The sequence below is a fragment of the Megascapheus bottae genome, chromosome X (genome assembly GCF_031878675.1).
Source record: "Megascapheus bottae isolate mThoBot1 chromosome X, mThoBot2.hap1, whole genome shotgun sequence".
Taxonomy (NCBI): Eukaryota; Metazoa; Chordata; class Mammalia; order Rodentia; family Geomyidae; genus Megascapheus; species Megascapheus bottae.
In genome coordinates, this window is record NC_143547.1 from 74,483,776 (window position 1) to 74,498,606 (window position 14,831).

At 35.7% G+C, this 14,831-nt stretch overlaps 1 protein-coding gene across 1 annotated transcript in view; it reads left to right on the forward strand.

The window, feature by feature from the left end:
• Pak3 (p21 (RAC1) activated kinase 3) overlaps positions 1-14,831 on the forward strand; it is a 124,595-nt gene that overhangs the window by 78,784 nt on the left and 30,980 nt on the right. Inside the window, exons 12-13 of the mRNA XM_090326616.1 lie at positions 13,162-13,210; positions 13,720-13,832. Coding sequence (XP_090182742.1) covers positions 13,162-13,210; positions 13,720-13,832 — 162 coding nt within the window. The remainder of the gene's footprint in view (positions 1-13,161; positions 13,211-13,719; positions 13,833-14,831) is intronic.

The following is a 14,831-nucleotide window of genomic DNA, read 5'->3' on the forward strand; positions in this document are numbered from 1 at the left end:
CCATATGATGTCTATCTTCATTATTCTTCTGAATATCAGGAAAAAAGTAAAAGAATTATGTCAGAAAATAAGTAGATGGTAATATCAATTATATCAGAAAATAAGATAAGACAGAATTCACAGTTCCTAGTAGTAAGTATTTATCTGGCATGCATATAAGTTCAATCCTCAGTACTTTAACAGGGAAGGAAGGAAGGGAGGGAGAGAGGGAGGGAGAGAGGAAAGTAGGGAATGAGGGAAGGAAGGAGGGAGAGAGGGAATTAGGGAGAGAAGGAAAGAGGAAAGTAGGGAATGAGGGAGGGAAGGAGGGAGGGAGGGAGGGAGGAAGGAGAGAACAATGGAGGGCTTACTGTGCTTACCAGAGTACAGGGCACATAGATAAGCAGTGAAGTTTTTATTAGGAATGAAAAACACACCCATATGCTAGAATTATTCATATTCACATGCTAGAATTATACAGAATAGAGACAGTAATTATTATAATGGAATTTAGGAACAATTAAGGAGATAGAGACTAGACACATGATTTATTTCCAGGGAAGTGGTAGATTGAAGGCTTCATAAAGGAGGGTACATTGAATTCATGACTTTGAAGATTCAGTTGGTGGCTATTCCCTTTCATGTAAATATCTATACAGCTTTCATGTAGTAGTTTCATGTACTGGTGGTCTCATGTAAAATAATTTTCCTTAAGATGATAAAATACTGATTTTTTTAAATCTGTAATATCTTCACACTTATTAGCTAGTATATCTTTGTTAAAGAGAATTATACTTCATTACAATGACTCTTCAGCTGTAATGAAGTACACATTATAGTGAAAATACATCATTTTTATTTTTAAAATACATTTATGTGTGTGTATGTATGTATGTATGTATGTATGTATGTATGTATGTATGTATGTATGTGTTTCTTGTGTTCCTGGAGCTTGAACTCAGGGCCTGGGCACTATCCCTACCACTTGAGCCGCAGAGCGACTTCTGGCTTTTTCTGTGCTTGGTTGAAGATGAGTCTCACAGACTTTGCTACTCAGTCTGACTTTGAACTGAGACCCTCAGATCTCAGCCTCCTTGTTCGCTAGGATTACAGGAGTCAGCAACTCATTGCCCAACATATCCTTCATTTTTTTCATACATTTTTGATATATTTTTATTGTAATTAATGGAAGAGTTACATTATATTCACCAGATAGAAGGTGCATTACTTCACATACATTGATACCCTTTCTCATGTCATGGTCCCCATTTCCCTTCCCCCACCCCCATCTTGTTTTCCCCCCTTTCCTATCCAATTTCAAATAACCAAATACGCATATATACACTGTATCAGATAACAAGGTAAAATACTGTAACAATATGAGATAACCAAAGGACAGCAAAAGAGATGAGAGATAACATTGTACATTAAGGACAACAATCACTCATTATATGGCTCTTGTTTCTATATCCTGGAGGTCCTTTCATTTAGCGTCATACTATATGGTGTATCAAGGTTTTGCTCTATTGCAAATCTCTGCTAGGAGAGCCCAAGGTTTCTACTGATTATGACAAATGAGGGAAACCACTGAGGCTATGTTCCTTTGAGTCTGGCTTACTTCACTTAATATGTTTTTTTCTAAGTCTTTCTACTATGGAAAGCAGTATGGCAGTTCCTCAAAAGACTAAACATAGAGCTCCACTATGACCCAGCAATTCTACTACTTGGCATTTACCCAATCATCCAGAAACGAGGACATTCTACCTCCACTAGCACATTGAGGTTCATTGTAGCACTATTTACTATAGCAAAGATATGGAACCAACTCAGATGCCCCTCAGTTGATGAAAGGATCAACAAGATGTGGTATTTATATACAATGGAATACTATGCTGCTGTCACATCCTTCATTTTCTTCACATTTTTATTGTAATTAATAGAAGGGTTACATGATATTTGCCAGATAGGAGGTGCATTAATTCACATACATTGATACCCTTTCACATGTCTTGATCCCCATTTCCCTCCCCCCCAACCCCACCCCTCATCTTGTTTTCCCCCTTCCCTATCCAATTTCAAATAACCAAATATGCATATATACACTGTGTCAGATAACAAGGTAAAATACTGTAACAATATGAGATAAGCAAGGGACAACAAAAGAGATGAGAGATAACATAGTACATTAAGGACAACAATCATTCATTATATGGCTTTTGTTTCTATACCCTAGAGGTACTTTCATTTAGTGTCAAACTATATGGCCTTATGTATCAAGGTTTTGCTCTATTGCAAATGTCTGCTAGGAGAGCCCAAGGTTTCTACTGATTATGACAAATGAGGGAAACCATTGAGCCTAAGTTCCTTTGAGTCTGGCTTGCTTCACTTAATATGATTTTTTCTAAGTCTTTCCATTTCCTAACAAATGGGGCGATGTCATTCTTTCTGATCCTCTTTTGAGGAACTGCCATACTGCTTTCCATAGTGGTTGAACAAGTTTTCACTCCCACCAACAGTGTAGTAGTGATCCCTCCTGGCCACATCCCCTCCAGCATCTGTTGTTATTAGTTTTCTTGATCCTGGCCATTCTAACTGGAGTGAGGTGGAATCTTAAGAGTTGTTTTGATGTGCATTTTTTTATGATCAGAGATGTTGAGCATTTCTTCATGTGTCTATAGGCCATTTTTGTTTCTTGTTCAGAGAAGACTCTCTTTAAGTCTTTGGCCCATCTTTTAATGGGATGGTTGTTACTTTGGAGATTAGTTTTGGAGTGATTCAATTTTTTGAGTTGTTCATATATTTTAGATATGAGGCCTTTGTTCATTGTATGGTTGGTGAAGATCTTGTCCCACTCTGTAGGCTTCCTAACTAATTTACTAGCTATGTCCTTTGCCATACAAAAGCTCTGCAGTTTAATGCAGTCCCACTTATCCAGCCTTTCTCTGATTTGTTGTGATTCTTGGTCCTTATTCAGAAAGTTTCCACCTGTGCCAAGGAGGCCTAGTGTATCTCCTATTCCTTCTCGTAAAGTTTTCAGTGTGTCGGCTTTTACCTCAAAGTCTTTGATCCATTTGGAGTTAATTCTAGTGCAGGGTGACAAAGAAGGATCCAACTTTAGTTTTCTGCAGGTGCTTAACCAGTTCTGCCAACACCACTTTTTGAAGAGGCTATCTTTCTTCCATTCTATTTTTTTTGGCTCCCTTGTCAAAGATTAGGTGGCCATAGGTCTGTGGTTTAATATCTGGGTCCTTAGTTCTATTCCATTGATCTTCAGCTGATCCAAAACTTTGGAAGGGTAGCAGAGTATAAAATTAACCCTCAAAAATCAACTGCCTTCCTCTACACCAACAGTGAGAGGAACGAGGCAACAATCAGGAAAGCAACTCCTTTTGCAATAGCCTCAAAGAAAATGAAGTACCTAGGAATTACCTTAACTAAGAATGTAAAGGACCTTATTGATGAAAAATTTAAAACCCTGAAAAAGGAAATTAATGCAGAACTGAGGAAATGGAAAAACCTCCCATGTTCCTGGATTGGAAGAATCAACATCGTGAAAATGACAATCTTGCCAAGGGCTATCTACAAATTCAACGCAATACCCATCAATATCCCAATGTCATTCTTTAAAGAAATAGAAGAGGCAATCCAAAATTTCATATGGAATAATAAAAGACCCCATATAGCAAAAACACTTCTTAGCATAAAGAACATCGCAGGAGGAATTTCAATACCAAACTTTAGACTCTAATACAGAGCTATAATTATCAAAACAGCTTGGTACTGGCACATCCTTCATTTTGAAAGACAATTTTCAGTATAAGGAGTTGGTACTCAAAAACATCTAATAAGCGATGTTTTGTCTTGTATTAAGAAATATTAAACTCTTTTATTTAGAATATTTATTTATAGACCCCTAAATCATCAAATTTTCCATTTGTTTTAATAGTTTATTCACTATTATTATTTTTGACAGTCCTGGAATTTGATCTCAGGATCTGGGAAATGTCCTTGGGCTTTCTCAAAGCTAGCACTCCACCACTTGAGCCACAGCACCACTTCTGGTGTTTTTTGTGTATGTGGTACTGAAGAATCAATCCCAGGTTTCATGCATGCTAAGCAAACACTCTACCACTAAGCCACACTCCCAGCCCTCATTATTATTTTGAACGGCTCATTTCCCCCCTCCTGTGTTATTTGGAGTGATTTTTGCTGCATTAGTTTTGAAAAAGACATTTTAAAACATTGTTGATACCATGTACACATGTATTATTGCTATAAACCTTCTGAAATTATTATTTTTATTATTGTTAAGTAATTGTACAAAGGAGTTGCCACTTAACAAAGTAGTTTGTAAATACAACATATCTTAATCAATATCACTCCTTTGAAATAATTTATTTTTATTATTTTCTTCCAATTCTGACAGGTAGTCTATGAACGTCTAAAACTAGCATTGATTAAGAATATTTCAATATGTCTCTCTCAGTACACTCTGTGGATGAAAGCAAGTGAGTAAGGAGAATTATATTACATGGCATGGAAGATTTCATAAGGATTTGAATATAAGCAAGTCCTTTTTTGAGGGAGATATCTTAATGGTTTATTTAGTATATATTTCTTAACACAACGTAACTATATTGTAGCATACTGTATAGTTTCTTTATGTTGTGTGTCTGGGCTTTAGAGCTGGTAACACATCAATACTTCATTCTTATAATATATGCACTTTGTTCTGTTGCCTGGAAATAGCACAATTTATTTTCTTAGACCTCTAAGACTGGACATTTATTTCTGATATGTTCCTCTTATTAAAAATCATTTCATGCATATGAAAATTTATCATTATGATAAATTACTAAAATGGAATTATCACATCAAAGGATATATGTATTTTTAATTTCCTAGGTGCCCTCTATAAGCAGTTATTCCATTTAATATTCTATCAACAATGCATGAATATGCCTATTTGCTCACAACCCTGTACTTATTTTTATTTTCTGTTGCAGTACATCATTAAAAATCCCATCTCCATGGTAACTTTTAAATGGAACATCTATAAGAAAAAAACTCTAATCAGAAAATATATAGCAAAACAAAAATCCATTAAGAATTCGTTAGTGGGCTAGAGTTGTGCTTCAGCCAACTTAGCAATCTCAAGTCCCTGAATTCAACCCTTACCAAAAATGGAAAAAAGGAAATCATTAACCAGTATAGTTTGGCTCGTTAATATTTGCATGATGCCAAAGTGTCATGTATTTCATGCAAATTAGTTCAGGCACATAACTATGCTTCATAGAAAATGACAGTAGGAACACTGAAATAATTTTCCTCTTCAACATCAAAATACATATCTGATTAAAGGAATTTTATGTGGCATCTGGATCTTTGTCACTCATATCATTATATACAATTCCAATATTATCAATTTCCTGATAATTGCAAACAAACTTTATTACTAGATCATGTTTATTCAAGCTCTAATCTTCAGCTTGAATAAACTGTCCCTAAAAAGTCCCAGTCCCTGAAAATTACATTCAGTTTTAAGGCCTGAGTAATTACAGATATCCTGTTAGATATTTTTCTAATTTATCCAGACTCAATGTGGAGCTCCCTTCTTATTCTAACATCAAGTTCCCATATTGAAGATAAATAGTTCCGAAACTTCTTAAGAAATTTGATGAATGACAGCTTGATTTAGAGGATCTGACAGAAGAGTGTATCATAGGACTCAGGAGTAAGTACTGAAAAAAGAAAGTTTCACCTTGCGATTTTTCTACATGAAACTATGAGGAAAAGTGCAAGCTTGTCTGATGTGCTTACAGAATTATTCTTTAGGTAAGACTAATTCAAATAGTTTCATTCCTTGGGACCAGGAGTTTGGCCTAGTGGTAGAGTGTTTGCCTAGTAAGCATGAAGACCAGAGTTCGATTCCTTGGTACCACATAACTGGGGAAAGAAAGCCAGAAGTTGTGCTCTGATTCATGTGGTAGAGTGCTATCCTTAAGAAAACCAAGGATAGTGCTCAAGCCCTGAGCCCAGGCTTATGACTGGCAAAAAAAAATGTTTTGTTCCTCATTGGATCAATTCTGGGCCACACAAAGTAGAATGCTACTTAGAATCACTTAGTAGATGGTGTCATATCTTCATAACAGGTTTTGTGATATACGAATTTGGAAGTACATTAGCATTAGTGAAGAACAATGATTATAGAGAAGTCGAGGATGGCTTTTTTTGTTCTACTTAATGCTCTTAAATGCACTGTGTTGTGTACTACGCCCTGTTAAAGAAAGATGATGCCACAAGATGAGGGGCGGGGTGGGAGGAGGGAAATGGGGACCAAGACATGAGAAAGGGTATCAATGTTTGTGAAGTAATGTACCTCCTATCTGGTGAATATAATGTAACCCTTCTATTAATTACAATAAAAATACATGGAAAAAAAGAAAGATGATGCCATTCCATGAACCACCATTAGCAGATTTTGTACTTTTAAGTTGTTTTGTCCATCCATTGTAATGAGCTTGTTTTAAGCCATTTACCCCCTTTCCTTTCCCAACCAGAAGCATTCACTGTGAAGCAGCTGCTTAGACACAATGTTGGAGTGAATAGATGAGAGCTAGCTGGCCTTTCCAGGGATTAGGCTCTGCCATCGTGGCCTATTATCTTTGGACTACAACACTCTGGACTTTTTAGCCTCACAACAACATGTTACAGCTGTATTTAAAAAGCAGATGACCATGAAGTGTCATGGCCTTGCTAAAGAAAATTACCCATTAAAATGGATAATCCCAATAAATAAAGATTATAATACTTGGCCATGACTGCATCCCACGGGATTAGGTAGTGAAATAACATGAGTTTTATATAATTTTATTTTTTACTTCAGAAATACGTTTTGAGTGGTAAATTAAACACAAAAGAAGGTACTCTGATGCTCGACTTTTGGGAATTTATTAAATATAATGGTAGTATTATTCTTCACCACTTCTGGGCCCTAAATGTATTCTTAAGTCTCACTAAGGCAAGTAAATATTTGCTAGTGTTCTGTATTTTAATGACAAGTGGGTAACTATAAGGACATACTTTCTAAGTAGAGTTCTATAAATAATCTTCTGAAATATTTAGCAGAAAATAAAGTCTAGTCCTAAAATAATAACCAGTCCAGTTCAGTTCCAGCCATATGACATTTTAATTGAATCGGAACTCAGAAACATTTGTAAGTTTCTGTCAGAAGAATCAAATATGCTATACTCTGTCAAAAACTAGATGGCTTAAAAAGAACATGAAGAGAAAGGAAGCAAAAATTAGAAGCAAGATACATATTTGGGGGAAGCAATTAGTATAACAGATAATGAACACTTGGGAAAAGTATCACATTTTTCTAGTCTTACTATTTTTGCCAGTCCTGGGGCTTGAACTCGGGGTCTGAGCATTGTCCTTGGGCTTAAGGCTCTACTACTTGAGCCTCAGCACCACTTCTGGCTATTTTCTATGTATGTGTTACTGGGCAATCAGACCCGGGTCTTAGTGCATGCTAGGCAAGCATTCTACCAGTAGGCAAAACCTCCCAGCTCCCCTTGAATCTTAATATTGCATAATTGTTCCACCATCTGACTGAGATCTGAAATAAGCAATATTTCCACCACAAACAAGTATTTCCACAATAATAATATGTCTGCAATATAACTGGAATGGAAGTATAAATATTAATGAAATTGAGTAACAAAAACCAAATTGACAGTGATGATCCTTTTAGTGTATCAGCCCAGCCCGAATACATCAGAGAATTAACAGTTAAAACACCATCTCTCTCAGCTTCTGTCATGTTTATATACTAAAATGCTGAACGATATTGACATGAAATTAAGATGAGATATTTCAGTATAACCCAGGATGTTGTAAGCTTATCTTTTGGGAATCAGTGGTTGGCTTGAGGTTTATATCACTGGATCTCTGAATACAATAGTGTACTTCACTTATTACAAGGAAAGAGCTTCTTGATTTTACCACTAAGAACTGCTTCAATTACTTGTCTCTGTTAATTCCAGACTACAAGTAATTTTTGAGCACTATGCCAAATCTATGAATTGTTTACTTTGTATTTTATTAAGCAAAATATATGCATAACTATTTAGAGCTCTTTGATGGCAGGTAATATCCAACATAATCATGTTAACGTAATTTTAGCTAAAAGGAAGCAAATTTGAGTTAGCTTTTATCTTAGGTAATTATTAAATTTTTATTATGAATTTGGAAACCAATTATCTTGATTACTCACAGATACTTAAAGAGCTTTCTAATCATCCATGAATTACAATTTGGAGACTTCATAATCATATCATGAGATAACTAAATAATTGTAATAATGTTGCTAATGTTTACTGAGAAACCACTATTCACCAGGACTCTATATATTTTAAACACTGTCTATGTTTGACTTCCCTTTAAATTAGCTTTACTTATCCAGGGTCACAGTAGAATTTGAACCAAGGGAGGATAGGGCAAATGGGAATAAGGAATATTGCTTTTAGCCCAGCAGTGTGCAATGATGGATCTTGAGGCAATTGAGAGCTCTCAAAACAGCAAAAAAGCCAGGCTCATTGGATCGTATCTGTAATCCTCAGGAGGCTGAGACCTGAGGATTTCAGTTCAAAACCAACCCAGGCCCTAAAGTCCATGAGACTTTTACCTCCAGTTAACCAGTAGAAAACCAGAAGTGGCACTGTGGCTCAAGGGGTAGGGTTGTGGCCTTGAGCTGAAGAGCTCAGTGACAATGTCTAGGTCCAGAGTTCAAGCCCCATTACCAACAAAAAAAAATTCTCATTTATTTGATTCAGAAATTAATGTAAAATAATTGGGATTTAGAAACAAAATAAAACTGTAGAGAATAGAAATGTTAGTAATGCATCTTTTGTTTGTCTAGGCCTGTCTGACTTCACTTAACATTTTTCCAAGACTTTCCGTTTTTTTACAAATGGTACATTATCATCCTTCCTAATGAATAAGTAAAATTCCAATGTGTATGCATAATGCATTTCCTTGATCCATTCCTCTGTGAGGGGGCAGCTAGGGTGATTTTATACTTTGGCTATTGTGAACAATGCTACAATAAAGATGGTTGTGCTGATTCCTTTATTGTACCCTGGTTTAGAATCTTTTGAGTAAATTCCTGGCCAGGAGTAAAACTGCTGTATTGCAGGGTAGGTCTATGTTTAATTTCTTGATAAACTTCCACACTGCTTTCCAGAGTGGTTCTACAAAATCAAGAAGAATTTTTGGTAGGGGAAGGGTGTGTGAGAATGTTAAGAGGTGACATCGATCAAGATATATCATATATATATATATATATATATACACTTTGTTAAATGGCAACTCCTTTTACAGCTACTTAAAGATAATTTAGAAATCAAAAATATGAAAAAAAAGAAAAACATTATTTGTAACTTATAACCAAGGCTATAAAATTTCATGGTCTTTAAACCGGTATAAATTAGGAATCTGTGTCAGAAAACCTAAGGTGTGGGCTGAGAGTGTAGCCTAGAGGTAAAAGTACTTGCCTAACTAGCAGGAAGCCCTGACTTTGATTCCTGTGTACCACATACACAGAAAAAGCCAGAAGTGATGTTGTGGCTCAAGTAGTAGAGCCTTGAGAAAGCTCAAGGACAGTGTCCAGGCCCTGAGTTCAAGCCCCAGGTCTGGCAAAAAAAAAAGTGTTGGGATTCCCAAGATTAGAACTTTAGCAGTTTTAAGACAATAAAATGCTACAGGGAAAAAGACAATCACAATTTTAGCCTATGGGCCAGTGATGGAAAATGGAAAAGCCACCTATGCTTTCATTTTGAAGTTCTTTCCCTCCCGGTAACTGAATCAATTCCCATTTTTTGTTTTATCTATTGAGAGTTCCTGCAGGATTTAATTGATAAAATGATTCAAGTTTAACAGTAAAAAGCAAAAATAAAAAATCATTTCTGGGGGGGAATATTTGGAATACCTGCGAAATGTTCCAATGGATTGTGCTTAACCTCTGTTCATTTGAAAACAAAGGCAGATGCTAGCAGGGATGTTTGTCAGGAAAATTGCAAGGGCCTAACCAATAGTTCAGTGAACCAGTCCTCCTTCTTTTTTTAAAGTAACCACAGCAGCAACAAAGAAAATGATCCTCAGATTGTGCTATTCTCTTCAGTCCCATACGATAGCTACTGTTATTTTGCAGATACTGTCATGCTTTGCATCTGAAAGCTGTGCAAGTGGCTTAAATATATAGGAACAAATCAAATATAGGCATTTTAAAATGAGATAATCTGTTCCTCTAACCCAGAATAATTCTATATTCAGAAGGACAAAAATATGTACTAGCCTCTGAAATCAGGTATGATATATATAATTATATAATTATATATACATACATATAATATATTATATATCATATATATCTTAATATAAATATCTTATGTTAAGATGAAAATGTTTTATGGAAAATTTAGAAGAAATATTTTCTTCATAGAAAGGAGAGATCTTACCAGCAATTCCACTACTTGGCATTCACCCAATCGTCCAGAAACAAGGACATACTAAATCTACTAGCACAACGATGTTCATTGTAACACTATTTACCATAGCAAAGATATGGAACTAGTCCAGATGCCCCTCAGTTGATGAATGGATCAACAAGATGTGGTATTTATATACAAAGGAATTCTATGCTGCTATCAGAAAGAACGACATCGCCCCATTTGTAAGGAAATGGAATGACTTAGAAAAAATCATATTAAGTGAAGTAAGCCAGACTCAAAGGAACATAGCCTCAATGGTTTCCCTCATTTGCCATAATCAGTAGAAACCTTGGGCTCTCCTAGCAGAGATTTACAATAGAACAATATCTAGATACATAAGGCCATATAGAATGATGCTAAATGAAAGGACCTCCAGGATATAAAACAAAAACCATATAATGAGTGATTGTTGTCCTTAATGTACTATGTTATCTCTCATCTCTTTTGCTGTCCCTTGGTTATCTCATATTTCACCTGGTTATCTGATATATTTTATATATGTGTATTTGATTACTTGAAGTCGGATAGGGAACTGAGGAAAACAAGATGAGGAGTGGGGATGGGAGAGGGAAATGGGGACCAATACATGAGAAAGGGTATCAATGTTTGTGAAGTAATGCACCTTCTATCTGGTAAATATAATGTAACCCTTCTATTAATTACAATAAAAACTATAAAAAAGAAAGGAGAGATATTAATTGAAATTGCTTGCTCAGATAAGAATATTTTTATTAGTGAGTCTATTAGCATATTTATTGGGCATTAGCTATGTGCTCTTAACCCAAATTCTGAAACATGCAATATCAAGACTATGATTCATTTGATTAAAACAAAGTCCCCAGGCCAGAAGTCTGGCCTAGTGGCAGAGTGTTTGCCTAGCATGCACGAAGACCGGGGTTCAATTCCTAGGTATCACATGTGTAGAAAAAGCTAGAAGTGGTATTGTGGCTCAAGTGGGAGAGCTCTAGCCTTGAGAAAGCCCAAGGACAATGATCAGTCCCTGAGTTCAAGCCCCAGGACTGGCACAAAAAAATCCCCAAGTCTAAGAAATTTTGAGAATTACCAAACTTAATTCAGGTGGCACCTAGATGTGAACTGTGATTTTTCAGCTTAGATATTTTAAAACCTGAGCAAAGATTAACAAGGCAGTAGAGTTGTTGGCTGTAAATCATAGAATTTAAGAACTTTAAAAATACAGTAGCCCATTTCCTATACTTTACAGATAAGAAAGCAAGATGGATTTGAGTAATAAGTTGTATAACTGTGGACATGTTACTAAACCACTCTTGAGTCCAGGTTCCTAATTTATAACATAAGGATACTAAACCTACATTATATAGACAAGTGAAGAGAAGAAGAGAGGGAAAATCCAGAGAGGAATCCAATGCATAGCCTACAAAATTAAGAAGAATGGAGTGAAGTGGTAGGGATATGGGTAGATACATGGAAAGGGGTGACATTGATCAAGATATATTGTATTCATAAGCTGTTTTCTTAAATGGTAGCTCCTTTGTACAACTACTAAAGATAATGATTTAAAACTTTGAAGAAATATTGTAAAGATTATGAAACATATAAAATCTTTATCCAGTGACTCAATACACTGCGTGTTCTGAATGTGTTCACTATAATGTGCTCACTATTTTCCACAAGAAACTATCATCCTGATAATAAAATTAATTTAAAAAAGGAAATATGTAGAAACTAAGGGAGAAACAATGGCCCGAAAGTGTACATGTTTGAAGGATTTACAAAACCTAGTGATAAATGCAAGGCTGATTTCTCTGCTAATTAATTTACTAATCACAAATAAAATTTTATTTTTCATGAAAGTGAGGATTAGAGGAAGGAATGGAGGATCAAGTTAGTGCATGTTAATGCAATTGTAGCTGCATTCTACAATTTTTATTTTCAAAGTATGTGTACTGTAATTGAATTTAGAGTGGAAGTGTAAGTACTGCTGCGACTTAAGGGATAGTAGGTTTTCAAAGGCTGGAGTAACATTTCATAAAAGTTGTTGGGAAATTTAGTGAAAGAGAAGAATCAATAGTTCCATAGTTAAACCACATTATTATTGGAATGAGTAGCGAGTACTGATGTAGCACTTATTGATTTGTTAAGATAGTCTTAGGAATTAGGAAGAAATGGAAACATCCACTATATCACTATGCTAAGGTTGGTTTACAGTTGCATAAGTGGGACATATCTTTTCCTAACCTACTCTTCAATTTAATCAGAGGCCTGTGATGTTAGTTGTTACAAGATACAAGGAAAATTGAGAATATTCCAAGGGTTTCCTAAAAACAGAAAGGCCATTTTACTTCGTTCAGTTATAGAAGTTGTTACCGGAGGGTCTGACTGGAGTTCCTAGGCCACCTCAAGGGGTGAGCTGTGATTGGTTCAGGAACGATTGATCTATAAAGCATACCAGTAGTATGCACTTAGAAATTCATCAAGAAAGTAGATACTGTATTTTTTACCACAATAATGTTTTTTATAAGACTCATCCTGTTTTGTTTCATCCATTATTGATGGCTTTGCTAAATAGTCCTATCCTGATAACAACTGTATTTTCTTGCAAAGGAAACATATTGGTTGCTTACTCATTAGCCTATTTTCAACTTCACAGGGCATCAGGTACTGTGTACACAGCACTAGACATTGCAACAGGACAAGAGGTAAATTCTACCCTCTAATCCTTATTCTTACCCTATGTTGTATATCTATTGGGTTCCTTTTGAAGATATCTATGTTTTTTGTTTTGTTTTTGTGCTGATACTAGGGCTTGAACACAGGACCTGGGTGCTATCTCTGAGCTTATTTACTCAAGGCTAGCATTCTACCAGTTGAGCCAAAGGTGCACTTCTGAAGATAATGAATCTTACAGATATTCATACCTAGGCTTGCTTTAGACTGTGATCTTCACATCTCAGCCAGCTGCATAGTTAAGATTATAGGCATGAGCAATAGGTGCTCAGCTGATATCCATGTTCTTTGAAAAGTGGGTAGCACGAGAGGAGAGTTTCATTTATTTTTGTTCAAAGCAACTGAAGTTATGATTGACCCAAGGAAAAGGGCATTGGAGTACAGAGAAAGAACTTACTAGGTAAATTGTCTTTTGTGTTCTCAAAATTCATTTGTAGTTATTATAATTGTAAGTTATATTTTCATTTTAATTATCATTCAGGTGGCTATAAAGCAGATGAACCTTCAGCAGCAACCCAAAAAGGAATTAATTATTAATGAAATTCTGGTCATGAGGGAAAATAAGAACCCTAATATTGTTAACTACTTAGACAGGTAAGCATTTTATTATGTACTTATTTCCTTTATGGGATGACATTTTCTTGGCCAAATATTTTCTTGGAGATTTATTCATTTGCCAGTCGTTGTAGAAGTATTACTCAAATGCTACAAAGTAACTTCACCCAAATGTCTGTATCCACACATCAAACCTGTGAGAAAACATTTTATGGGCCTGCTTCTAAACATAAGAAGTTAGTGTAATTTCCTTTGGAGGACTGTGCCTCAGAGTTGGCAGGAAATGGACTGTTACTTGGAGGAGAAATTGGTAGCATTTTAGACATCCCATCAAGTGTGCTTGGAGCCCGTAGGGTAGCTGGGAGCTAAGTAAAGAAGACTGATTACAATGGTCTTGCTTTAATGGGTGCTTTGTAATTAACTGACAGTGAGGTCTAGGGAATTGAGACTTTAATCTTAAGCCTCTTTCCTAAAGCAGGTAATTAATGTCTCTTTCATCAATGGTATTAGCATTGTGTTATAAATAGGCATTTAAAGACAGTGCTAACTCTTCTCTTGAGGTTAACATCTGTTTCATTCAACTTTTACTAACTGTTTAGAAGCACAGTGTCGTGTCCTCTGTGAGAATACTAAGAAAATAAAGCTGGATTTTCCACCTCTCTGAGCTTAAAATCTTCCAATCTATGTTTTAAGCACCTTGGCCTGTCATAGAGAAGAAAGAAAAGAGGATCATTGGATTTTAGAATATTTTTTTAAAATTTTATTTAGGTTTTTATTACTTTAAGCAGTTATAAAAAAAAGTTTTGATTCATATAGTGCATCTTTTTTTGCCAGTCCTGGGCCTTGAGCTTAGGGCCTGAGCATTGTCCTTGGGCTTTCTCAAGGTTAGAGTTCTATCACTTGAGCCAGAGCATTACTTTTGGCTTTTTTTTCTACATATGTGATACATAGGAATCAAACTTGGATCTTCGTGCATCTAGGTAAGCACTCTATCACTAGGCCAAACTCCCGGACCCTATACAGTGTGCATTTATGTGT